This window comes from Pieris brassicae, chromosome 2, assembly GCF_905147105.1.
Source record: "Pieris brassicae chromosome 2, ilPieBrab1.1, whole genome shotgun sequence".
Lineage (NCBI taxonomy): Eukaryota > Metazoa > Arthropoda > Insecta > Lepidoptera > Pieridae > Pieris > Pieris brassicae.
In genome coordinates, this window is record NC_059666.1 from 2522043 (window position 1) to 2547846 (window position 25804).

The following is a 25804-nucleotide window of genomic DNA, read 5'->3' on the forward strand; positions in this document are numbered from 1 at the left end:
AGAACGCAACGGGCCGCCAAATGCGCTCACTATAAAAACATCTACGACTCGTATTCTGGATACAGAAACAGGGTAGATGACAATCTGTGGTGTTTTTCATTTCTTAAAGTCGTACTTGTATGGCTGTAACGGTAAAACATTCATATATCGTATTAAAATATTCACACCATTAACAATGATATTAATGGAGAAAGTCGTATAGGTGTTTCTTGCAATTATCCACCGGAAGTGAACAGCTGAACCGAGTATCCGCCCGTGCTGTGCTGTTGTCAACTGAGGTGGAACGGTGACGCTTTTTAATAGAAATTATAAGCGTTTATCCCGAATTTCCTCAATATGAATGTTCCACTGGAAGAGTCGTTATATCGCTACCTAACGAAATGCAATGCAATTTTTTTTTGTCTCTTACTATATAACTCAAATAGGTGTTAATTGCCTAACATCTCGTGTACGGGCAAAGAAATATACAGCTTGGCTTGAATTGCTTATTAATTAGGAAACGCATAAAATCAGACTGTCGGAAAGATTCACTTTGGGCATGGTGACACGATCTTCGGTGAAAGTCTTGGTGAGCAAGAGTCCGCTCTTGGTTTTAATAACAGCCAAGAATCAGGTGCTGTACTACAAATGTAACAAATGCAACCATACCCGATAATTGCAAAGCTGCCTATTTCCTAGGAGGCTGGCAGGCGCACTGTTGGAGTGTGAGTAGTGAGTTCTCTTAGATGAATGCGACATCTCCATTTATTCGATAGATAAGGCCCTGACAACGATGATTCAATCGCTATCTTGATGAATTGGTTTAGAAACTGGATGGAATTTGGGCTAGTTTTTCCGATCTTCACATCAAGTTTTAAATTTTTGTATATAACACCCGTGATATTTATACAATACGTTATAGTTTAAAAACGATGACATAATCACAAATAATACGCCAGTGAAAAATCTGAGCGATTTTAATTGGGGGGAGTGGTTCTAAGTAGCGTGTTCTTATTTTAAAATAAACATACCATCTTCCGTGTTCATATAATTTCCTTCTTAATTGCACAATACTCTCGTGGAAACGCTGAGCGTACTCTTAAACGATTTTGCTACCTCGGCAGTATTTTTAAGTACCGTGTTCTATTTTTTAACAAAAAATCTTCCATCTATATCATCATCCTTAATTAATATTATATTAACGTTTTATATAAACACTAGACTGAAATGTTATGGTAGGAGTCGGTTAGTGATTGATATTATAAGTTTTACACGCAATTTAAATTATACATTATTTTTTTATTTAATCCAACATCGTTGCCAATTTCTAAAACTTAGCAGAGCCCTTACTCCTGTACCTTCAATAGCGATACAGACAGCTATCCCGATACTGAGTTTGCTCCCGCGCAATGCCAAAGTTGCAAAATCACAACTCCGGATATTGAGAGAACTACATCAAAGTAACATACAAACCCGTCGGGATCAGTGTTGATGTTGGAAATGATAAAGTAAAGGGCACAGGTCGGTAAATCGTTGAAAAACATTATTATACTAGAAGCTCGAGGCGAACTCAATATCTAGTATGTAGTTTTCGCGACTTTCGACCATACGAAGTGATGAAAAGTAACTCTACTCTATACCTCTTAATTATTCCTAACACAAATATATTGTATCGCGTTTTCAGTTGGTATGTACACGAACAGTTTATAGAAGTTAGGATACATCAGTACCAGTTTTTTTTTCTATTTTTGTACGACTATGATGTATCCTTTATGTGTAATTAAGCCCAAACAATATTAATTATATTGATTACAGTCTTTGTAATATATACTAGTAATACTCGTGATAATGATGGCATTAATGCAATACTAGAAGTAACGAAAGTGTTGCGTCAAAGAGAGGCGACCTGATATTAGAGGGTTTGAATATTTTAAACGCGGCCGCGTCGCTGCGGTTTACCGTATCTCGATATAGGGTTGAGGGGATGATTTCTTAATTAAAACTTGTGCCATTCATCGCTGCAATGTCACATTTTAATAGTCAGCTTTCTTGTTGACGTAATATCATCTTACAGATAATACACATTCATTCGTTCTTCAGCGTTCATCTATAAGCTATAAGATTTTCTTGGTACCTAGATTCATGTCTGAATTTTAAACAACAAAAATTAAATTTGTAATAATAACTCGTTTACTAGACGGATCCACAAAGCTTTGCGTAGAAAAACAAGAGTCGGCCATGTTCTACAATAACTCCATATGTAGAGCTAAACTAGCTTTATTTGGCTATTGGCATCAATAAAAATGATATTAAAACCTACAATCTTAGCCTCAACCAGCAAACGCGAAGTCATAAAACTGGCGTGACGTTTCATCGTAGACGAAGAAGGTCACTGGGTCCACCCGAAATGTCACTCGTAAAGTTGAAGAGTCATATCCTATCGATTTGTTAAGATGGCGTTCGCCGGGTGACGTTTTGAAGCGGGGTGGGTGGGGTGGCCTCGCCTAGATGCAAGCGTTGCACCTGGCTATTGTAACACAACAATCGCGATATACTAACATCGCACATGGATACAGGATAGGACGAATAACAACTGGTTACTATGGTAACAAGCGGGAATTGAAGGGGCCAATACATAAAAGACATCGAATGTAATGTTTGTTCTCTGCGAGTTGAGGTACACCGAGTGGAGGATGTCGTTTGATTGCTATGCACTGATTTTTTAACTTTAGCAATAAACTTATAATGCTTTGTACACAACAACAGAAGTACTAAACTCAATAAACCCTATTACATCTTACACATTGGCTTATCAGTGTTTAAGATATTTAGTATTTTTAATTTTAAAATTAAATATTTTTTTTATAACGATTCCACTACCACAGTAAAATTTATTACCAAATAATTAAGAGCTTAGCTAATGTACACTTTGTAAAAGATATAGGTAGTGTAGGTGAGACGCATTTTTGTGCGTTGTGTTACGGGTTTTCGTTTTATTTGCTTTAAAAAGTAAAAGCGAAATAAGTGAAAATATTTGTGTGGAACAAGTTCCCGGCGTTGGGTAAGGTCGTGTATGTTGTGACAGGGCTCGTTTTCAGACGCGTACAGGGTGGTTTGTACGGGAGAACGTTTCTAAATAAAAGCTTGTAAAATGTTGTCTATTATGTATATTAATTTAATTTTCAATTTAATTCTGCACTAGTGTTTCTTTTATCTTTTTCTTACTAGACTTGCCTAGGTTAGATCGCTTGTTAGCGATAAGTCCGCCCGTTAATTATGTAATTTATGTTATCTGAATGTTTATGTACTAAATATGTAATGCAATAAAGTGTCAAAAAAAGATAAATAATATTTTCCTTTAAACATTTAACTTACTTTAAACTAGATGATGAGAGATGACACGGCTAAATGATTTTTTTTTAAATACATAATACATATAGTTATAAAGAAGAAACTAAACAGGAACAAAAAATTAACTAAACTGATACTGGATGACATGAAAAACAAAAAGTAAAAAGTGCACATGAATCACGATAATCCAATTCAAGATCAGTCTCACGTCAGTTAGTAGTTAGTACGAAAGTTAGGGATACGATGTGGACAGGTAATGTTTGTACAGAAGAGATTTAAAGGAAGATAGAGAAGGAGCTAAGCGAATAGGGACGGGAAGTGAATTCCATAGCCTAACTGCAGAGGCTTTTATGTATACAGATTTAATGAGTTGACTATTGACATTGACACAAAATTTTTTCGATCATGATGGATGGATGATCCATTCATTGTCAACTAATTCAATCTTCTTTTTTGTTCTACAACTCAATTTGTATGCTTTCCTGCTTATTTGAAAGAAAAATCTATATGTGAAGATTTTTAATTGGCCCACATTGTTATATATATACATCCATTTCTGTATTGTGCTGTGAATCTTCTTAATAAATAAATATAAAATTTGTTATATTCCGAGTAATGAAACTTCTTATGTGTGACACGTTTAGATTAATATTACATTGTATTAAAACGTTTGTATGTATGGACAATAGCATAATATAACGCCTAATGTTTCAGTGGCCCAGTCAGAAGACTCTCCGGTCGCGATGAAACTCAAGAAAATATGCCTTAAAACGCCAATTGGCGAAGAACAGGCAGCACAAGCTGTATTAGACCCTGCGATAGGTAAGTAATAAGAGCTATTTTATGTCATCTTTATTAAACTATACAGGGTGCCCCATATTGTACAGGCATATAAGCTGATACAAAATTTTCTTTCTCGTTTCCAAAGTTTCTATATGTGACAAATAGAATGTTAATTAATGCTCCATATAATGTTTTATATTAAAAATGAATGATATGATATTCTTGTAATTTGATTTATTTGTTGCATGTGATTTTCATTAAGAAAACCACTTTTAGAACGGATTGAAGTTACGTATTATTATTAAAAACTTATAATTATTGACATAATTTAAAGTTTCCGACGTTTCGCGTGCTTCTCAGCGTGCGTGGTCACTGCGACGCACGCTGAAAAGCACGCGAAACAGTGTTTTTCATAATGTGTAAAAGCTATGTTAACAAAAGACAATGCTATGTGATTTTCATGTTTGTATACTAAAACAGGTTTTTTTTTATCTTTTTTACCTTATCAACAACAAACGTTCTTGTATCGATTCAAGTGAAATAACGCCATTGACCTTTGAGCCTATATATTACTAAAAAAAAAAACAATTTGCTTAATTAATGCTTTAGCCAACCTCGACTTATTGAGTATAATTAAAAATAAGATTATTGATGTAGCATGAAACGAATACGGCGCTTTGAAACGTGGTAAGGTTCTGTGCAATTACTGGGGTTTCGATATTTCTCCACGTTAACATCATTTTAATGTATCGATGGCAAAATACTATCTTTATTCTACGTTTTATAATTCTGATGATGGGCTAGTAATAAGCATACGTGGCAGTGCATTTTTTACTAAAATAACGATGATGTCATTTAGTGTTAAACTATATGAATACAGGCTCCGTGCCGAAATTCCATAATACGCATTATCTACGTACCTATCGCAATTAATAAAATAATTAAATTCAATGTCACACAGTACTTTGTAAACACTGAGTATTGGCTCGTTTTAAAGATATTCTTTTACAACGGCATACAACAGTCCTTTACGGCTAAATTGTTGTGATTTTAATGAGGTTTTTATTGAGATTTACGGATGTACTTTTTTAATAAGTACAATTCCAGAAACATTGATTGGTTTGTGTTTAATACAAGAACGTGATTCGTTAGGAAATAAATGACGTCTAACTGTTATGATGTTATGTTGAGCAGTGTTGGCTTAGTGGCTTCAGCGTGCGACTTTCATACCTGAGGTCGTAGGTTCGATCCCCGGCTGTGCACCAGTGGGCTTTCTGTCTATATTCGCGTTTAACATTCGATCGAACGGTGAAGGAAAACATCGTGAGGAAGCCGGGGCATGCGTTTGACCCAATAATTCGAGGGCAAGTGTCAGGCACAGGAGGTTGATCACCTAATTGTCTATTAGATTTACAAATGATGATGAAGCAGATACAGAAATCCGAGGCCCAGACTTTTGTTTTATTTTTTATTTTAACTGTTATGCCGATCCTTGTTCAAATTAAGTTTCTCTTTTATAAGCGCTTGGATGGTTTTTGTATTGAGAAGATGTTTGTATACTTTAATGATTTTATTAAATTAATAATTAATTTAAAATAAGACAGCGACATGGCGAGAAAAATAATAACAGAAGTCCAGCGCTGCCGAATGGAACTTTCTATGTCCACTTTGACATTGACATTTTATTAAATTATATTCGTCATTTAGTGCGTTGCATTTTCCATTATTACAATTTAACACTGTTGTAAGTAAATATAAAGTAGAGCGGTTTTTTTTAAATATATTATATAAGGCCAAAAGGGCTTGCCCTTTTAAGATGCCCCTTACGGTGGTCTGTACAAAATTAATAGGTGAAATTTTACTAATGCTTCCTGTGGTACATGGATCTCTATTAAAGCGAGTGCTTTTAAATGTTTGAACCTTGAAAATGACAAGTTCCCAGACCACAGTTTATACCGTGCTTTACGACCTTTGCTTTACGTTACTTTTTTAATAAGATGCAAACAATTGTCAAAGTAACTGTAGGCTGTTTAATATATAGTATTCGGATAAGATCATTTCGAATTTCGCGCCTAATTTATTTATAAGCCAGCTCGATTCATGAATTTTTGAACAGATCTCCAGACGAAAAATAACGGTAGACTCATGAAGAGATTGGTCACGGCTCGGTTATTATCTACTCGATATTCTGTGACGTCAAAATGTTACATTGCCATTTTATGTGCATTATAGAACTTTTGAAAGATAAATTAAATATGCTGCATACATACACGCGTCTCCATACCTCTAATGGTTTTAAATTTTTAACATTAAGTTTTCTTTTTTTTTCATAGAATTTTTGCGGATTTATATTTTGGTGATTTAATTAATGAAATTACAAAAGCAATCTCCAAGTGCTTTAACAAAATTCAATTAGACCCGACAGTGTGACTGTCGGCCATAATTTTTTTTAAACACGTGTCCTTTCTAACAACCTTTCCAGAAGTGTTCCTTAACATTTAATAATTTCCCTAACTGTACGCTTTTGGATTGTGTGACACCACTCGGCCGTGTCGCGATGTGTGAATTGGTGTAGTATGTAGGGGTCGCGGGATTGCTCCTTGTGCGTGCCACTGCAACTCTCCACCGGCGGTAATTTGATTGGGCCCGAGCTGTCACCTATGCGCCGCAGTCGCCCGGCCGTCGCTCGCCGGCTATCGATTAGAGCACCCCCCCTCCCCCCGGCCAGCCGCCCGCGAACCGGATCTCGTCACGCCGCCATTGTGTACCCGCGACGCTTAAACGCATTCGTTTCTCCCGATGCGAAAACGACGCATTCCTTCCGCCCCCGCCCCCGACCCCCTCGCCTAACGGCTAACCTCTCGTTACTTATTAATTCCGATCAATGACAATTTGCACAGGATCGACCCTCCATACGAAAGCGGTCCATGCCTTGAACCCTAATTAGGGTAACACTAGGTTATATTATCTATAATTCTAAACCTATGGGTAACCATAGCCAGTTATGGTTGGAAATCTGGTAATTCGATTGTAAGCGAAGTAATAGCCATAAAATTATTAATTAAATAGAAATCAAATCTAAAAACACCAAACATCCTTCAAACCAAACGTAATCGGTGGCTAGTGGTTATAGCGCAACGAGCACGCCCAGTATGATGAAAACACAATGGATTAAAATGGAAAGCTCAAGCATTAAGAACATTCGAGTAATAATTATAACAAGTAGGCAACAAGTATTGCAAATAACGATGTCGCGAGTTGCACTTGCTACTGGCGCTCGCGCAGCTCTGCTATTGTGAAATCGATGTTGCGAAGGGACCCCACCTCAAAACTTGTAATAAAGCGAGTTTTATATTACTTAAAAGTTACCGCGACTTTGTTTTATGCAAACATAACAGATTGCAATTGTAATTTCCATCCAATGTTTGGTATATATCTTTAATTAGTGCAAGTACTAACAATGCGCCCACGCCGCGGCCGATACGAACCTGAGATGAAGCTACTATGGTTTAACAAAAAGTTGGAGGAAGCTTAAAAGGAACTATTTGTTTACTGAAATTAATACCCAAAAAATGTTTCTTTCAAGTCAAATTGGTAGTTAGTAAGTTTAGACAAGTCGTTAATTAAATTAATCAATGTCAATATCACTATTATATGGCGCTTAAGTCACAAGAAACAAAACTAATAACCTAAGTCTGGAAGGGCCATCAGTATTTGTGAGTCTCAAAAAAGTCAGGGTCTCGCACTGACCAACTGATATCTCCTTGGTAAAAGCGTGAGAAGGGCTGAATTCAATGGAAAATATTACAGAGGCCAAAGGGGCGAGACGCGTGTCTAGCCCCTTTCGTCGTGTATTAAGTAATTTATAAAAAGTGACCGAATAAATAAGTCTTCACCGTCATATTAAACAATTTTTCATGTTGTTTTCGATGGGCTGATGCACTTTGAATGAATAGGTAAAAAAATGTATAATAGAAAATGTACGATCAATATCGCAAAGGAAACAGTTGATTGACTTACGAATGTATTAATTAATAAATAAAAATATATAAAAAAAATCCTTAACAACTGTTACAAATATATATATTTTTTTAAATTTTTAATTAAAATGAGACTAATGAATAAGAACGCTTATATAAAAAGGACCTTAATCCTAATCAATCCTTAGACCTTGTTGTGACCTCTTCTCGAGTAAAGGCCTCCTCCAGATCACTGCTGTTCTCTATTTTTCGCCAAGTCTATGCAAAACACTTTTCTTTTTTATTCCATCTAGGTCCATATGGTCTAGGCCAACCAGTTATTTTCTTCGTCCATGTGACTTCGATGCCAATTTCCATTTAATTTTTTTGCAGTGTGTAATAGCGTCTATAATATCAGTTGTTTTCTTATGTAAATATCGCTTATGTATTAACCTTACATACGCACATTTACAAGATGTATTTATTGTTGTCTTATTAGCAGCATAAGTTATAAAAAATATTCTGTTAAGCTTCTGTTTTGCGGACGGTGAAGCTCGCTGAACTTTTACTCTCGTAAAAGCCCGGAAACGAGCCGAGCTTGCGGTCCCGTTCAGGAACGCTGTAAAAAATACGATATTATAGGGAATAAACTTTTTGACAACCTTCACATTATAGTGTTTATTATTGAAAATGCAACAGATAGTATGTACATACAATAACACTGTTATAGGGCAAAGCTTCGTAGTAATTTCATTTTCATTTGAAATGAGGTCCTGATAAAAGAGACAGTTGCTTATCGACATGATGAAGCCTAATTAAGAAAAGATTTTCATATTGTACAGATTCAAATTGATCATTTATTGAAACAAACCATTCGTAGGTTTGTATGACTAGTCCTGGTTCCGGGACAGATAAAAATAAATGTAGTTGTTACAAAGGTGTGTGAAGGTCTTCCAAAAGTCGTCTGAGTAAAAAAAATACGCGAACTTTTGGATTTAAGTAAAACATAATAAATTTTTATATATTTAAGAATAATTACGGGTATATTAGTCTACTTTACCCGTTTTGAGTTAAACCTGATAAAAGTTATTTTAAGAAATACAACGACTTCAATTATTATCTGTTGCGATATCTCGAAAACTACTGAACAGGTTTTGATGAAGCTTGGACTGTTAGTTAAATTGGAATGTATACAGATTTCAATCAAATCGAAGTTTCAAAAATACATACACCGCTCGGAAGCACATAATCACAATTATACAATTTAATAAACAGTAAAATTGTGCTGATTTTGTTTTTATTACTTACTAGAATTTATAATTTAACAATTCGCATAAATCCATTTGTATTCAACATAAATTGGTGGTAATTAGAACTTCGATTAATATCTACATTTAATTCGTGTTAAACAGCGGTTTTTTCTCCGTAACAGTCGTGAACACTTCAGTTACCTTGAGCTGATTTTAAACCCACAGAGATCGAATCGAAGAAAACCCTCTATAATGCCGAACTGATAATATTTTCTTGGTGATTCTGCAATACACCGTTTGCGATGCAATTTGCGCGTGAATGTTTATGCATTTTAACCTCCGACCCGTACATCAATACAACACGTTTTCATTATATTCAGTTATAGTGGTTTATTTCTTTAAAATACTTTTTAAGTTCTATTATTTTTTATTCTAAGTTGAACTCAGATGTCGCCTTGGGGCGCTTTTAAAATGATCCACATAGAGGGTTAAAAGTGAGCTTTTTTTAAAGCATCGTTTGTAGTATAAAACGGCAGATAATAGTACCAATGTAAAGGATATACAAAGTTAAAAAATGTCATCATAACATGTAAAGTATTGAATAGCTATCTTGTTGGAGAATTTGGCACGGAGTCGTGTTTGATACCGTGCGGTATTTAATGCTACCACTGTGAAGATAAACAATCCGGGAAAATGTTGAATTTTCCTTTTATTGCTAGACAATTTTTCTGTTATAAATGGAATTTATTAACTTAGTTAATGAAATGTGTTACTCTTTGTATCGGGTTCTTTGGACTTAAGTTTAAAGGCTTAAGAGTTTAGGTAATTTTATTTGTATAACGTGATTTAACAAACTAATATTTTTCTATATTATTGCGGTTCTAGTTACTGGACCACTTTTCGTGTAATTGTCCTATTTATGTACCCAGACATGTAGACCTCCGCGCGTTTTGTTCAGAGAAAAGTCATTGACCCTTGTGAAAATATTCATAATAGCAGCGTCGCGGTTTAAATACTAGGTACCTAAGGCGGTGACGCGCATGCTTATATCTAAGGTCGTCCCCGTCAACCTTTCAATAAGTAATATCAATTAAATTAATGGTTGGCCTGCGTTCTGCGTCTTGGTCTGGCCCCAGAGAGGTTTTGAATGGATATTGGGACCACATCTTACCGGCCGCGGCGACCGCTGTTGTCACTGCGGTGTTTCGCGGTCGGGCAGATTTATTTGGACGTACCCCCCTTTTGGTGGTACGGGGTGGGCGTCACCCCCGCGCCACCTCCACACATTTGACTGGATCAATAAGTAAGCAAAGGATGCCCGAGTAGAAAAACCATACACCCGACCACCCTAAGGGGGCACACGTAACAACCCCCCACTAGCGGGGGGGCCTTCACAGATTGCCATTTTCTCTTTGCCTACGCTTTAATTAGTTGCGTAGTGATGCGAGTGGAACCATAATCCCGCGTTATTGAATTGCCCGATATATGGTATACCCGAAAAATCGGGAAATAATTTATATTTTACAATGTAATTGCCGGATACACCTGACACGATCTAATCTTACTTCGTCCTAAAGCTTTATTTTAGACAAAGTCGTAAACACCAACTAGTTTAGGAACTTGTAAGCTAAGAAGAGTGTTAGTAGTTTCTCTGTTATAACGCTACTAGCAGACTCCCCATAAAAGCTTCGCCTGGAGTTAATAAAATTTATAAGGCAGGCTTGAACAAAGCTATTCTATTACAGCTTAATCTTGAATCTTCGATGACATTGCCACCAACGCGGGAGATTAGATAGGGAATGATACGCCGCCCCGTATGATAGATTTTTAGCCTTTAAAATTATATAACCTAACCTTTTTGCCTCCACAGTATCAACTATAAAAAAACAACGCCGATATTTGACCTACAGATTATAATTAATTTGTATCTACGTTATTTCTTTGTCAAAAATTGTTAAAATTTTTGTAAGTCTATTTGCCGTAGACACATGGATGTTCTATTGCGGAAAGCCAAAGAGCTACATACGCTATTGTTGCGTAATACTACTTAAGACTAAATACATCCAGATACCATTGAATTTACCCTTAAATGCAATACAAAACTAGATGGATATTTCTAAACTATTTAATAGTATATAGATTAAGTACATAACAGGAAGTCTCCTGGCAACGAAACGTAACATTATGTTTGATATTCATGAGAAAGACATTGCTTTGCATACCATTTGCGCGGTTATAGTTACTTAGAATACCGCGAGCTTTGCAAATTTTCATGTACCGTTAAGTTTTAACTTAAATTGGTACATTATGGTCTAATAATAAAACATGTAATTTTCCTTAGTCTTTACTGTCCTGTTTCAAGAGTAGTAAGTAGAGTAGATAAAAAAAGATTGTTTTAATATAAATTTTCTATTTAAGAGATTTTGTGATAGTTCGATATTGTGCTGGTACTGTCTAGACTAGACTCACAAATTAGGTGTCTTACGTCTAAAAGGCAGGTCGCAATTTTAGAATAATTGTTTGCCTTTCGTGATGTTATACAACACTGTGAGATTTGTGTGGACTTCATAATGAATTCTCACGTATTAAACAATTAACTACGTCTGTCTGTTATAACTCGATAAGCTACTTTTAACCAATGTTATACCTGAGAAAGGTTTAATTATATTTAACTAGGGTATGTGTACTTGAATAAGTAAATAAAAGTGATTTATGTAAAATGACTGAAATATATGTACGATTTGTTGAAGATATCGAAAAAATGTGGCCAAGATGCGAGTAAATAGTTACAAATAATACGAGTGAAGCAGAATATATTTGCGATCCTTTTAGGTCTTTTCACGCGAAGCCAATCGAAATAATTATCATAAAATAAATCCCCCACAACTCGGCCGCGGCCCTTCCGCCCCGGGAGAAATGCGCCCAACAAGTAGACGCTTACAAAAGCTACGTAGTTATAAATATAGGCTTATCTTGTTCATGTATCATATCATAATAGTACATACAAAAGTATAAACATAATTTAAACCGACTTCATATAACTGTCGATATTATTAAGTACCATTTCGTGAAATGTGATTTTGATTTGACGTTCTTATGTGCGTCTTTGTAATCAACGAAATCGATTAATAATTCAATTCAATGTTTTACAGCGCATTCAAGTAATTAACAAATTGAACAATTTTATTTTAACATGCATGGATACAATTGAACACTGATTGTTCCGGGACAGTGTCTATAACAAGTGAACTTTCCACAATATCGAAAAGGAAAATCGGGAATGCCTGCTTGCTTTGCTTCTGCTGCTGCCTGCTTTGTGAACTCAGTTTCCGCACTTAGACTCTCACAAGGTCCGTTGAGCGTTAAGTCCTGGCTAACTAAGCCAGCCTAACTTTCTATACTAATACTACTTGCGAATGAGTTTACGGGCTAAAATGTCTGTCTAAATGGAATGTTATTGCAGTCATACGCCTTTTTTTATACACAATCACACGATTTTTTTGTTTTAACAGTCTCGAATTCCCGAAAATCTCATTGGTCAAGTGATTATTTAAAATTGTATACTATCTTTGGCCTCCTAAGAACTTGACCGAGCATCAGTAGATATTTATCATGACTTAATTCAATAGTTATGGTAGTTTTACATACTGGCAATAATACAACGCCATATTGTAGAACATTTGGCACGTGTGCACGCGTCTAGCTTTTATAAATTGCCTGTATAGAATCTGTCCCTTAAGTTGTTACTAGTCAGTAGTTACTCACCCCTCGGACCATTACCAAAAGCCATCTTGAAACCGGTCCCCGATAACGCCATTTTATTTTATGTGCAGAATTATTAACATGACCTAATTGCTTTGGGCCGACGCCTTTAGTTTTTATCAAGTAATTAGTTTTAACAACATTTTGGTACTAATTAATGAGTTTAGTTTGTCTATTTTTCAACGGTTTACTGGCTGAAATTTTCTATGCTTCGAATGGGTGAATTTCTATAGAATGCGTTTTGATAATAGCTAGAAAAGCTACGATGTCGTATATTGGCGTCATTGTCTGGGTTAATAAGTGTTTAATTCCGATGGTAATGTTGTATATTGATTTCATTTAGCTGATCTGATGATGGACTCTGGAGATTATATAGTACTTATTGGCTCGTAGACGCCTTGCAGCATTACGAAATTGTGTAATGGAATAGCGGCTTTGTTCAGTTTTTTTTTGTTTGCTTGTGAGACACCTATTTCTTCTAGTCAGAATTATATTGATCAGGGGACGTACAAGTTTACGTAAGCACTATTGAGGGGGGGGGGGGGAGTTCTTATTTGGTGATTACGTCTTAAGTAATTATTTACATTTTTAAACACATATTACCCACACTTTGAAAATGAAATATATTTCATCTATTCATTAATATCGAGGATTTCTACAAAAAATTAATTCATCTATGTACTACTATTTTTGAGAGTTTTGCTTACTTTTGCTGACAAGAGGAAGTCGGCGAGGAATGAATTTCAGTAAATCTGCTTACGTAATACTTGTACGACCCCTAAGACTGGGTATAATAATAATGTACGGGACATTTCGTAATAAAAATCAGCGTACAAACTCTTATACGAAGCTATCCAACAATGTGTGTACTACACATGGCACATTAATAAATTTGCCGGATAAATTAACGCCGTTTACCACATACATATTATTTAGAACACCCGTAGTCGAGTATGACAAAAATAACAAAAGTTTGATCCCGCTCAAAAACAGTTTCTATGTAACCTATATAATCGATATCAATAGAAACTTCTAAATGCGATTATGCTAGACACATTCAATAGTTGCCCGAGGCAAAGCACACCTGCCTTAGCGAGGGCTGACCCTACATTTCTGTCCTTTGTCACTTCCCCAGTCATAGTAAGTAATCCTACTATAATCAAACCTCAATACTGTACGTGTTACCGGCTGAAACCAGTTCTCGCTGGGCTAATTAATATTCCAGCGTACTCTGATCAAATTATATTGTCTTTAAATGTTACGAAAATGCTTGTAATATTAGCGTGTAGTTTTTTTATTATAAATACATGGAAAATTTACGTTTAGGTAACATTATAGAATATTCCCGATAGTTAATGTATGGATTACGGAACTTGCTGGTGTCCATACTAAGTGCTGCCACCCAACTCTTGAATCTTTCTTAATAGTATGACCGCGGGTTGTTTCTGGTGTTAAATGACAGTAAACTCTCCCAGATATGGAATTTGGGCCGTTAGACTATGGCAAAATTAATCTATTTATTTCATTGTGTTTCTATAAGGTAGTAGAAATAAATATCTTACGTATAATTTGTTAACCTCAAACAATTGTCTTCTGGGTCACTGTTATATAAATATAAACCTAATCACTAATGTTATAAATCAGATATTTATTTACAAGTACAGTCAAATTCTGTTTTAACGACATCGCACTACACATTTGGTCGTAAAAACCGATAGTCGTAACAGCCGATGACGTTGTTATTAAATAACTAATACGATAGAATTCAGCCGGGACCTTTGATTTTGGTCAATATAACCGGTATATTGTTCTAAACGATGTCGTCGTTTATGGTTTTGACAGTATGTTATTCTTCGCGTGTTCAATCTCAAGTTCTTCCTATTTTGGGCCAGAAATTGATACACGTAATTTACTTTTACTAGCTGACGTGAACATTAAATATTACAATTATAATTTAGTATAAAATTAAACCAAATGATGTAATTAATTTCTCCAGCTAGTTTTTGTAGCTGTTTTGTGTTTCCATCTTTATAAAACGAAATATAAATTATATAAATCACATGACACCAATTGATTTTATTACGTCTGTTTGCCGTTTTTATTACATAATACAATGATTACATAATCGCTAAATGTAATGATTTCTTACCGTGATAGTTCACTTCAATTAGCTTGAGTTTCAGTCAAGAAATTATTCTTTAATAATCTCGACCTTCATATTAAGATAGAGATCCTCTCTAGTTGCGATTGGGTTCATGTGCTGGATTTCTAGAGCTGTATTACTTTACCGCATGAGCAGGTGTTAATAGCATACAATATATCTTTAAGGTCCAAACTCACAAGGCTAATTCCTCTAGAAACTATAACTAGTTTTTTTTATTGATTATTTCATGAATTTATCTCCTTAATCATACTTAATTTTGCCGTATATTATGTATGTGTAAGATAACATCGTTTGCACATTGATTCATCATAGATACCCTACTTACAATATATGTAAAGACAAGTAAATTTTATATGCAACCGATAACTATATTTAGTCAAACCCGGTGAAGATATTTATTTAAATTTTTACACTCATTTGTGCTGTATTTGGTAACACAACGAGCAGATCAACTTCAAAAAATTTCTATATATTTGATATAACAATAATTATAATATCATTGTTGTCATATGATATATGAAAGAGGTATAAATATAAAGCATTATTGATTAATAAAATGCACTTATTTTAGTCGTAGCTTGTGACTTGATATCGAACCAATGTTATAAGGACTATACACTACCAACTGCTTAAAACTCTGAACCCTTAATATCCCTTTGACTCATAAACACAAATCATTCATACATTTAACTAAGGTTATCTTTTACTCTTTTGAACAGTAATTTAAAATACATACTTCAAAATCTATTAGCAGAAGGTGTTTAATAATCTCTACTGACATTCCAGTTGCAATGGAGGAGGAATCTAGCGAGTTACCGGGCACAGACGGCATGGCGCCGAAGCAGCGGCACCAGGCCAAGCACCGGGAACTCTTCCTCTCACGGCACGTGGAGACACTGCCGGCTACCCACATACGCGGCAAGTGCAGCGTGACCCTACTCAACGAGACAGAGTCGCTGCTCAGCTATCTCAATAAGGATGTGAGTATGTACCGCGAACACGACAACGAAAACGTGGACGCATCTTTTTTTAACATAAAGTAAGACATGTCATTTCAAATAATAAACTTACGCCAAGTAGTGCGCACTGAATAGGACACCTATTTCAAATATAATATAAAGAACTGACTGGATTGATGTTTGATTTATCTTGGTATCGGCCGTGTGTACTAAGTAAGCCGTGAATCAAAATTTAAGTTGTAGGTCACGTGACTTAACTAGGCCACGGAGGCTCTTGGGGAACTATCCTGTCATAATCTCATATAATGTGACTTATAAAATTAAAAAGACTATATTCTTACTTCTTGGTCATCGTGTTTTACACATTAGATTAGATTCTATTAAGATTCCACCTTTGCACTAGCAAGATTAAACGAGTCAGAATTTACCAAAATGTTATGTCTGTGATTTTAACATCTATATAAAAATGTTTGACTAAACTATATTTGTCTCAAGTCTCTTACTCAACACTTACACTGACAAAAAGAGACAGATTTAAATAGTTGTAACGAATGTAGTATATATGAACAATCCAATTCGCCATAACCCCCATATGTTTAAAACAAGCTATCCCGGCGACAAAAAGTAACAATAATAGTATGATGAACGCGAACTAATAAGGAAATGAGCATGCACTTACCGTCCTATCTCGTATCAATGTCTGTGTTTCCTGCTTCACATATTACATATATGTAAGGATCAATACGTCATGCAAGGACATAGGAAGAATTTGTTTTCGCTCGACCGTGAAGCACTTTGTTACTAACCTAACTGAAATCGAAATTCAATATTCATAATTGTTTTAATATTATTATAAGTAATTTCTAAAATGTAACTGCAAGATGTCATATTAAATATCAGCTACATATCACCCTTTGTCACAAAGGTCAATAAATATTCACATCAATCAAATAGTTCTACTTTTGTCCAGTCATTAAATCTATAAGAATCTTGTATATAAATATGTACATTGTGTTTAAACTGTACCAGGGAGTTTCTTGACCATGCCGGCCCTTGATTTAAGAACCGAAGTTTTCAAAATAAAATGTATGTTTTCAGTACAATATGTCACATAAGTAAATATATTTTGGTATAAACCAGTCAGGACTTTTTCTATATCAATTAGTTTTAGGCGCCATTATTAAAATATATTAATTGTTTTTTTTTTTCGAGTAAAGGCAAAAAATCCATATACAATATACAAATAGTGTTCATTCTATAGTATGGTAGTATTGGCATTTTGAAAACCTAATAAACCTTATATCGTTTAAGGAATGTAGGTTTATTAGGTGATCAGTCTTTGCCTACCGGGAGTCTAATCTAGGACTTCCTAGCTAAACATCATGTGCTGAAATTACTAAGTACAGAGTTAGGATAATTAGTGATATAACATATATTAATACACAGCTCTCTTTTGTTTCAGGACGCATTTTTTTATTGTTTAGTATTCGATCCTTCACAAAAGACTTTATTAGCAGATAAGGGTGAAATCAGAGTGGGAAGTAGATATCAGACTGAAGTAACTAATTTATTAAAAGAAGGTAAGACCTTTATGTAATAATTAATTTCTTTATAGGTCAAATTTCACTTAATTTTTGTATTCAAAAATTGATTCAATACATTCTTACATTTACTGCCTTATAAATTATTTATTTTGAGCTTAGATAAATATCAATGCCTTTATGATGTTAAAAAAAGCTTTATATAAAATTGTGTTCCGCTGATAATTGTATTAGTACAGATCAGGGTAGAATACTAACTTAATCTGTAAACAACAAGTTGTTACGTTTATAAGTGACCTCCAATAAGAGGATGACCACACATTACAGGCGAAGAGGACCCAAGAAACAGTGAGGAGTTAGAAACGCTAGTGTGGACACCGGAACATGGATTGACGGACCGACAGATTGACCAGTTTCTAGTAGTGTCACGTTCAGTGGGGACTTTTGCGCGTGCCCTTGACTGTTCATCCAGTGTCAAACAACCCTCATTGCATATGTCCGCAGCCGCTGCCAGCCGAGACATTACACTTGTGAGTACTGTATAGGCACTTCAGACTATATATATACATATATATATTAAAAATGTACGTTTCACATAGACCATGGTTGTTATAGTGTGAAATCAATACACATAATTTTAAAAAAATCATTGATCTATTTATCTACACTGAACCGATTTCACCAATATAAAGCTGAAGCTGGCTTCATTATGTACCCACATTCCTGGGATAGTAGGTTCGATCCTCGACTGTGCGTCCATGGACTGTCTATATCCTATATATTCGCTCTTACTATGAAGGAATCATCGTGAGCAAGCCTTAGACTCAAAAAGTCGAAGGTGTGTGTCAGGCAAAGAAGGCTGATCACCTACCACCTGCCTATAAGAAAAAGAAACAACTATATAGGAATCAATTAAAAACTGGAAAATTATGTTTTTTTAAGAACTTCTCCAAGTTTATTTAGTGATATCGTGAGATTCTTCTCCGAAGAATGATGACGGGTTTGAGTGAACGCGGATAACTCCGCAGAAGACAGCTACTGAATTACGTCAGCACTGAGATTTATATTTTGCTTATAGTTAATTATTTATTACAGTTCCACGCTATGGACACACTCCACAAAAGCGGTTACAGCATAGAGTCAGCTCTATCCTCACTTGTGCCTGCATCAGGGCCAGTGCTGTGCCGTGATGAGATGGAAGAGTGGTCGGCCTCAGAAGCGAACCTCTTCGAAGAGGCCCTCGACAAGTATGGGAAGGACTTTGCTGATATACGGCAGGACTTTGTGAGTATCTTACCTCATACAATATCACAAATAAGTTGGTGAAAGCTTTGTGTGTAAAATGCAAAATTGTACAATTACTATTGACTATTGGGGATGTTTATGTAAAACTTTGTTTTATTGTAATTAAAATAAATTTTAATACATATATTTAATAAACAATTCTAATGCAGGCAAAAACGTTTCTGTAAAACACTGAAGGGTTGGTAATTATAGTTAATTAAAAATTATTATAAGTGTAATTACCACAAACAATAGTATAAAGTTTAAGAAATTTATTACAGTTACTAGAATAGATGGGCATGAAGTAGGGTTAGTTTTTTCACTTCTTAACTCAAATTCAAAAGCATTTATTCATTTAGGTAACATAATGAACACTTATGAACGTCAATAAAGAAATACATATTAAATGCTTCTAATTGTACATTCACTGCCTGTGCTCAAATCAAGAGCATAGAATGAACGAGAAGAACTGGCAATAAACTCTCCGCCACTCTTTCTGTAATTTACCATTTATTCAATACACAACTATTGTCTTTTGTTAACAGCGTGCGTGGTCACGGTCACGGAAAAAATCAAAACTTAGAATTATGTAAATAATTATAAGTTTTTAATAATAATTGTTTTTCTTAATACACAATTTCTCAATCACCGTTTTTCGTACAGTTGCCATGGAAGACGCTAAAGAACCTAGTTGAATACTACTACATGTGGAAGACCACGGACCGCTATGTGCAACAAAAACGCGTGAAGGCGGTGGAGGCCGAGTCCAAGCTGAAGCAGGTCTACATTCCCAACTAGTGAGTGTTTGTACCCACCACAGTCACTCTTGTCTATTATATTCATTTGCTTATTGTTATGTTTGAAATTGAGGGTAGATTCGAGATTGAGGGGAGCCTGTACGCAAACAATTTGGTTAACGTTAACCTTGTCAACTATATATAAACCTTGAAAAATTATTGACAACTCATTGTGGACTCAATCATGTATCCCTCATCGTTAATACGTTTTAGACGTAACGAAGTAAAAGGTATTTTAATTTTTCGGGTTGAAATATACCTCATATTTATCAAGTATACCAATGACGGTACTCACAAATAGTGACTCTATTCGTAAAATAATTTAAAAAATTGGTACAGTTAATACATAGATTAACATTTAACCTCTCAAACCTTACCTCTTTATATTATTTGTATATCTTGTATGTTTGAAGATGACAAAATACACCATAGTATGAAATTAGACAAATTTAGAAAAGTCCACGTCAAGCGCCCATAATGCTGCATTCATATTTGCCTTTACATACTAACAATGGTACCATTTGAATACAAGCTTTTTAAATTACTTGGTACATCGACCTGTCAAGTCTGCTAATAATAAAATAATTTTGCTTTTGACTATGAAATTAAACAGAAATTATCTTTATAAGCCAGCTACATATTTGTCTTACCACCTGGTGAAGTATTAGATGGATAGCAAATTATTGTTCAGAAAATACTAGAAAAAGAAAAAGCTCCAATGAAATCTTACTTATGAAATTAAAAATATTAAAAAGTTATCTTGTTTTGTATTATTAACTATTTGATATTATGGAAGAATTCTACCCACTTTATTTGACGCTTTTTATAATTATAATTTGTCAATTTTAAGCAGTAATTAAATCATACCGCATAAAATTACAGCAACAAGCCGAACCCAGCCCTCATAACGAGCAACAATGGCAACGGCAAAGGGACAGTCCTCAATGGCGGGACCAACGGCACTGCCGCCATCGCACCCACCGTTTGTGCTTCCTGCCAAGGTAACTATGTATACTGTTACGAGCTAGGGGATCGGATAGAGAATGCCGTAGATTTCTTCAAGTGTTTATTTCTTGTAAAATCAATGAGGAATTTATGGGCACAAATTAATTGCATAGATGCACTAATAACACACAAAAACACAGTCACTAATTGCTTCACTTGTGCACACTTCACACCATACTTTATCACTTGTAATCACTTTATTCGCACACTAAACAATATTCGAGAACTCTCTAGGCGGTCTTACTACTGAGTAGCGATCGCACAATTCTAGAACGGCCGCACTCTTTGTCTCTTTCGCACGTTGCTCCGTCCTTGTCGTACGGCGTTCTCAGTCTAGTTTCGAGAAAGTTCTGATCTTCTCTCTCTCTCTCTTGTATTATTTCGTCCTTGTCTCACACCTAGAAAGTTTGGTCTAGAATATTCCATCATCAAAGGGGTATACCTAGGCCTGAAAACGGGTCTCCTGTAAACAGCATCACTCGACTACACACATGTTCTGAAACTGACTGAAAAAATGTTTCAGCTTCTGAAAACTAGGGTAACATTATGGAAATTACAATTTTCTAATATGTGATTGACCCTCTCCTGAAACGGTCAGAAATCATATTACAGCCTGCTGAAAAGTTCTCTAACTAGTGGAAAAATCTAGAAACATTGCAGTCTACCCGTCTTCGTAACAATACAATAGACCCATATTCATTTTATACCAGACCAGATTTCGTAGGCATATTATTATTGCTCAAGATATTCTTTAATAATAATACTGAACCTTCATTGTACGCACATGATAGAGGAACTGGGTCTTGAACCAAAGTCAGTTTACAGCAGGCGTGACCCACTAATGCTAAACGAAATTGTATTGGAATGGTGTTAGCTCACGCTTTGTCCCGTGACCATTTTAATACAAATTCGTTTTTAGGTAGGTAGCGGGACACGTCTGTCATGATGTGTTTTTGTGTCAAACTCCTGGTTTAAAATGTAATGTTGAATAGTTGAGTCCTGTACACGCGAGACACATACAGTGTAAACTCTATATAACGACACCGAAGGGACTGTGGTTTTTTATGGTGCTATAGAGAGTTGTTAGATGGAGAGAAGAAAAACGTATAGATAATCCATGACTCCTACTTATTTGTCATGGTCTGCAACAGTTGAGACGCGAGCGCAAGCGAATCCAATTTGTAAATAAAAGATTTGTAATTTCTTAGAAAGTTCCTATACCGACATATCAGTATGTTTTTTTTAGTTTACAATATCCCGAAATGGATTATATAAAAACGTTTACAATTTTACGATGAATACATATGGTTATGTATCGCTTGAAAGGTGACTCTGTGTGACAGTGTTATGGAAAAACACTGATTTAAACAATGTCTTTTATTTTCAGTAACGAATTCGTCCCAATGGTACTCGTGGGGTCCGCAACACTTGCAGTACCGGTTGTGCGGCATTTGCTGGCAATATTGGAAGAAATATGGAGGCCTCAAGGTAATTTCAACTTAAATATAGAAAATGTAACATATTATTTATAGGCGAGCTTTAGTTTTAAGTTAGCATTTATAATATTCGTTGATTTTCAAACGAATATAGAATAATAATTATTTTTAATACTAGCATCATAATATTATCATATTATGTCGTAATGGTTTAAAAAAAATGTGTGCGTGTACTAGTATACATACATAAGTGAAACTTCTTTATGATCTCATTTTTAGAAAAATTATCTACTATATGCAACTTTATAGAAATTGGTTAAATAAAGTTAAATGAGATAAAATTTAACAAAAGGCTTTTATTATCATAGACATGATGACATAATACAATTATTTCATTTTACCTTATTTCTACTAAGATTATTACAGAATTTAATTAACTGTAATAGATTCATTACTATCATTGTTATCGTTATTATATATTTTTGTTATTAATGGCTTCGAATCTCTTCGAATCAACCGTGGTAGGGACACGAAAACATGCAACGGAAAAATCTGACGTTAAATTTTTTCCAACGCCGAAAAAGAAGTTTCACTATAAATATGTATTCTTTTGTTTTTTTATTTATTTATTTGACATTTATTTTTCATTTCATTTTTATGAAATTAAACATCTGTAATATTTGTATCACTTAATTTTTGCTTTGACCATTCCTGTGGCAAAAGCGTGTATTAAGATGTTAAATGAAGACCGCTTATAGACTTTTCAAAAGGACATTTTCTATATTATTATGGTAACTGAGAGTCGAGACTTACTACTTTATATTACTTATTGTTATTTTCCTCTCAAGGTATGAGTCCGGGATTTGATCGCACGACCGTATGGTTAAGAATCTGGTTTGCTACTGTGATTTTTAAAGCGTAGTATTAAATTTGATTATTTGCAGACGGCAGGTGTATTCGGCGAGAGCGAAGTGGATTCGAATCGCGCCAATCGTGCCGTCGAGGAGGGAGGCCTGTCCGCCTCGCATCGCCCTCATCGCTGCACTGTGCTTAACTGCGCTAAGGTACTATTGAAGTCATCTATTTGGGATATGGCATTTGTGACTAGAAAACAATTTTTTTACCGGATTAAAACTATTTGTATTATTATAAACTTATTACTATTTACAAAATTTTAAATTAATTTTTTTATTTACATAAATTTTAAATTATGTAAATAATTATAAGTTAAGAAAAACACTTTTTGAATTTTAAAATTTTCCCGGCGTTTCACGTGCTTTACAGCGTGCATGGTCACGGTGACTGAAGACAAAAGGTGTTAAATGTCAAAAGTATCACAGCTGCAGAGAAAGTTGTTTTATCTGTATTTATTGCCCCGAAGTTGGTATCCACTAAAAGATGAAGGGTTTTAGCAAAAATGACTCACGGTGTCTACTTTCGCGGATTGTAATAGAGGACACCGTGGTCCTTAATGTGTTAAAGCTATTTTAATAAAAGACAATACTAATTATAAGTTTATAATAATACAAATAGCTTTAATCCGGTTAAAAAATTGTTTTTTTTTTTCAATGTGTAAAAGCTATGTTAACCAAAGACAATACTATTTGTGACTATTTTCAGGAAAATGTTAGCTTTTGAACTTGAAGCAATTTTTTATTTAATATTTTTAAATATTTTGTTTTTTTGAAACGACATTGACGAACACTATTAGTATTGATCGTATTCATTATAAATGTGTATCGATTTTTTGCCTGTGTAAAAAAGTTTTTAAATACCGATATCTCGTCAAAGAACTCTAGTTTGCACTACATATAGAAGATTAATCACGTCAATCAAATTCAAATTTTAAGTGGATTTTTTAATACTTATCAAAATTATTTATATGATGATAATCATATCTCAATAATTATCATTAAAATTAAGTTAAAAATATTTGTAAACAGTAAAAATATACGAAGACAAGTAAAGCGCATAAAGAATAATGTGAATTGTCCCAGTCCTAGAATTTATTGTATTGTAAGCGGAAATGGCCTCTGTTCACTTTCAATAAAGCCCAATTACATACATATTGATGAGATATATTTTTAATTTTTATATTATCAAACAGGAATTCAAACTCCGAGCCCACCTGGTCCGCCACGTGGCGACGGCCCACGGTGGATGCGAGGGCGCCCGGCCCGTGATGAAGACGCGGGCTGCGTTCTACCTCCGCGCCTCCCCCTTCACGCGCCTCGCGAGGCGACTGGTTCGAGCGTTGCGACGCCCCACGCACTTTGCCCGTTCACCGTTTTCGCCTATTAATCTGCATCAGGTCAAACACGAGTGTAAGTGCTTCTAACAAAAGATTTTTTAACGAATTCAAAAAACGCTAATTTTTTCTACATCGAATAGACTCCAAAAAAACTGGACCGACTTGAAACATTATTTAACCATTATAATCCTACATTATCGCTGATGAGCATAGGCAATAGAATATATATTTGAAACAATAAATGTCCATCTGTGCGTGCCGGGACAGAACCTTAATATTCCATACAAACAAGTTAAATTAGGGCGTGGCCGTGCTGAAGGAGTTTTCATTTCAATTTTTGTATCAATCAATAGACTGCCAGAAAGATCCTACTTTATATATGAAATGTTATATACTAACTGTAATGATCTAAAATTATCGTAATTCGTGTGCACTTTTTCTTCTTCATGTAACCTTTTTTTAGTTTAGATTTTTGTTCCTGTTTTGTCTAAATAACTAGTGTGTTATGTATTTTTGCTTGCTTTCTTGCTGACCTTACTAGGTTTAAAAATTTTTTTTAGATTAAATAGCAAAGATCGCTCGAGAGTGATTAAAGGCTGCCAATTGACCTCCTTTGTTCTGCAACGAAAGTTAATAAATAAATAAAAATATAACGTTTTGAACTTAATAAAACTTATCGAGAAATTAAGTAAAGTTATTTTTTATTTATAATACAAATTCCATTAATAATATGGACCTTTGGCGCATCCAAATACACAATAATTAACCAACTATTTTGTGTCTTAAATAATAGTCTATAATAATAATAAACTTTATATATAAAAAAATCAAATGAATTCACGCTGTGGGATCACATCTTAGTTACGTGAAAATCTTTTGTACAAATATGTTAAATTAATCTTACTCCACAGGTACGTTGGCAATGAACGCAGGCGGCGCAGAGACGCGAGCAGCGGGCAAAATACGGTCGCGTGGCCCCGTGGGAGCAGTGGCCACGAGACTAGCGACCGCTCATGGGGCTGCAGCACCCCGTTCGCAGGAATGGCTCATCTTGACACCCAAGGACCGGATGCCTTTGCCCGAACATGTGGCGTTCCCGAAACCGCCCAAGGCGCCAGGTAGCTTTCCGCTTTAATTGTTTTTTAGATATTGCTATACTCTCTTTGTAATTTTGACAGCTTTGACATTGCTCAAGAGTGCTTGTACTACAAGTAGAATCCAATTGTAAAATGTTATACTATGCAAAATTTGTTATAAGTCTTATTTTAACACATACATAAGCT

At 35.0% G+C, this 25804-nt stretch overlaps 1 protein-coding gene across 1 annotated transcript in view; it reads left to right on the plus strand.

Moving 5' to 3' along the window:
* The window catches only part of LOC123720334 (metastasis-associated protein MTA3), a 43707-nt gene that overhangs the window by 14472 nt on the left and 3431 nt on the right, over nucleotides 1–25804 (plus strand). The window contains exons 3-13 of the mRNA XM_045676894.1: nucleotides 4045–4152; nucleotides 16035–16228; nucleotides 17670–17787; nucleotides 18076–18278; nucleotides 18844–19032; nucleotides 19696–19829; nucleotides 20712–20830; nucleotides 22222–22322; nucleotides 23215–23334; nucleotides 24378–24594; nucleotides 25433–25639. Of these exons, the coding sequence (XP_045532850.1) occupies nucleotides 4045–4152; nucleotides 16035–16228; nucleotides 17670–17787; nucleotides 18076–18278; nucleotides 18844–19032; nucleotides 19696–19829; nucleotides 20712–20830; nucleotides 22222–22322; nucleotides 23215–23334; nucleotides 24378–24594; nucleotides 25433–25639 (1710 nt within the window). The remainder of the gene's footprint in view (nucleotides 1–4044; nucleotides 4153–16034; nucleotides 16229–17669; nucleotides 17788–18075; nucleotides 18279–18843; nucleotides 19033–19695; nucleotides 19830–20711; nucleotides 20831–22221; nucleotides 22323–23214; nucleotides 23335–24377; nucleotides 24595–25432; nucleotides 25640–25804) is intronic.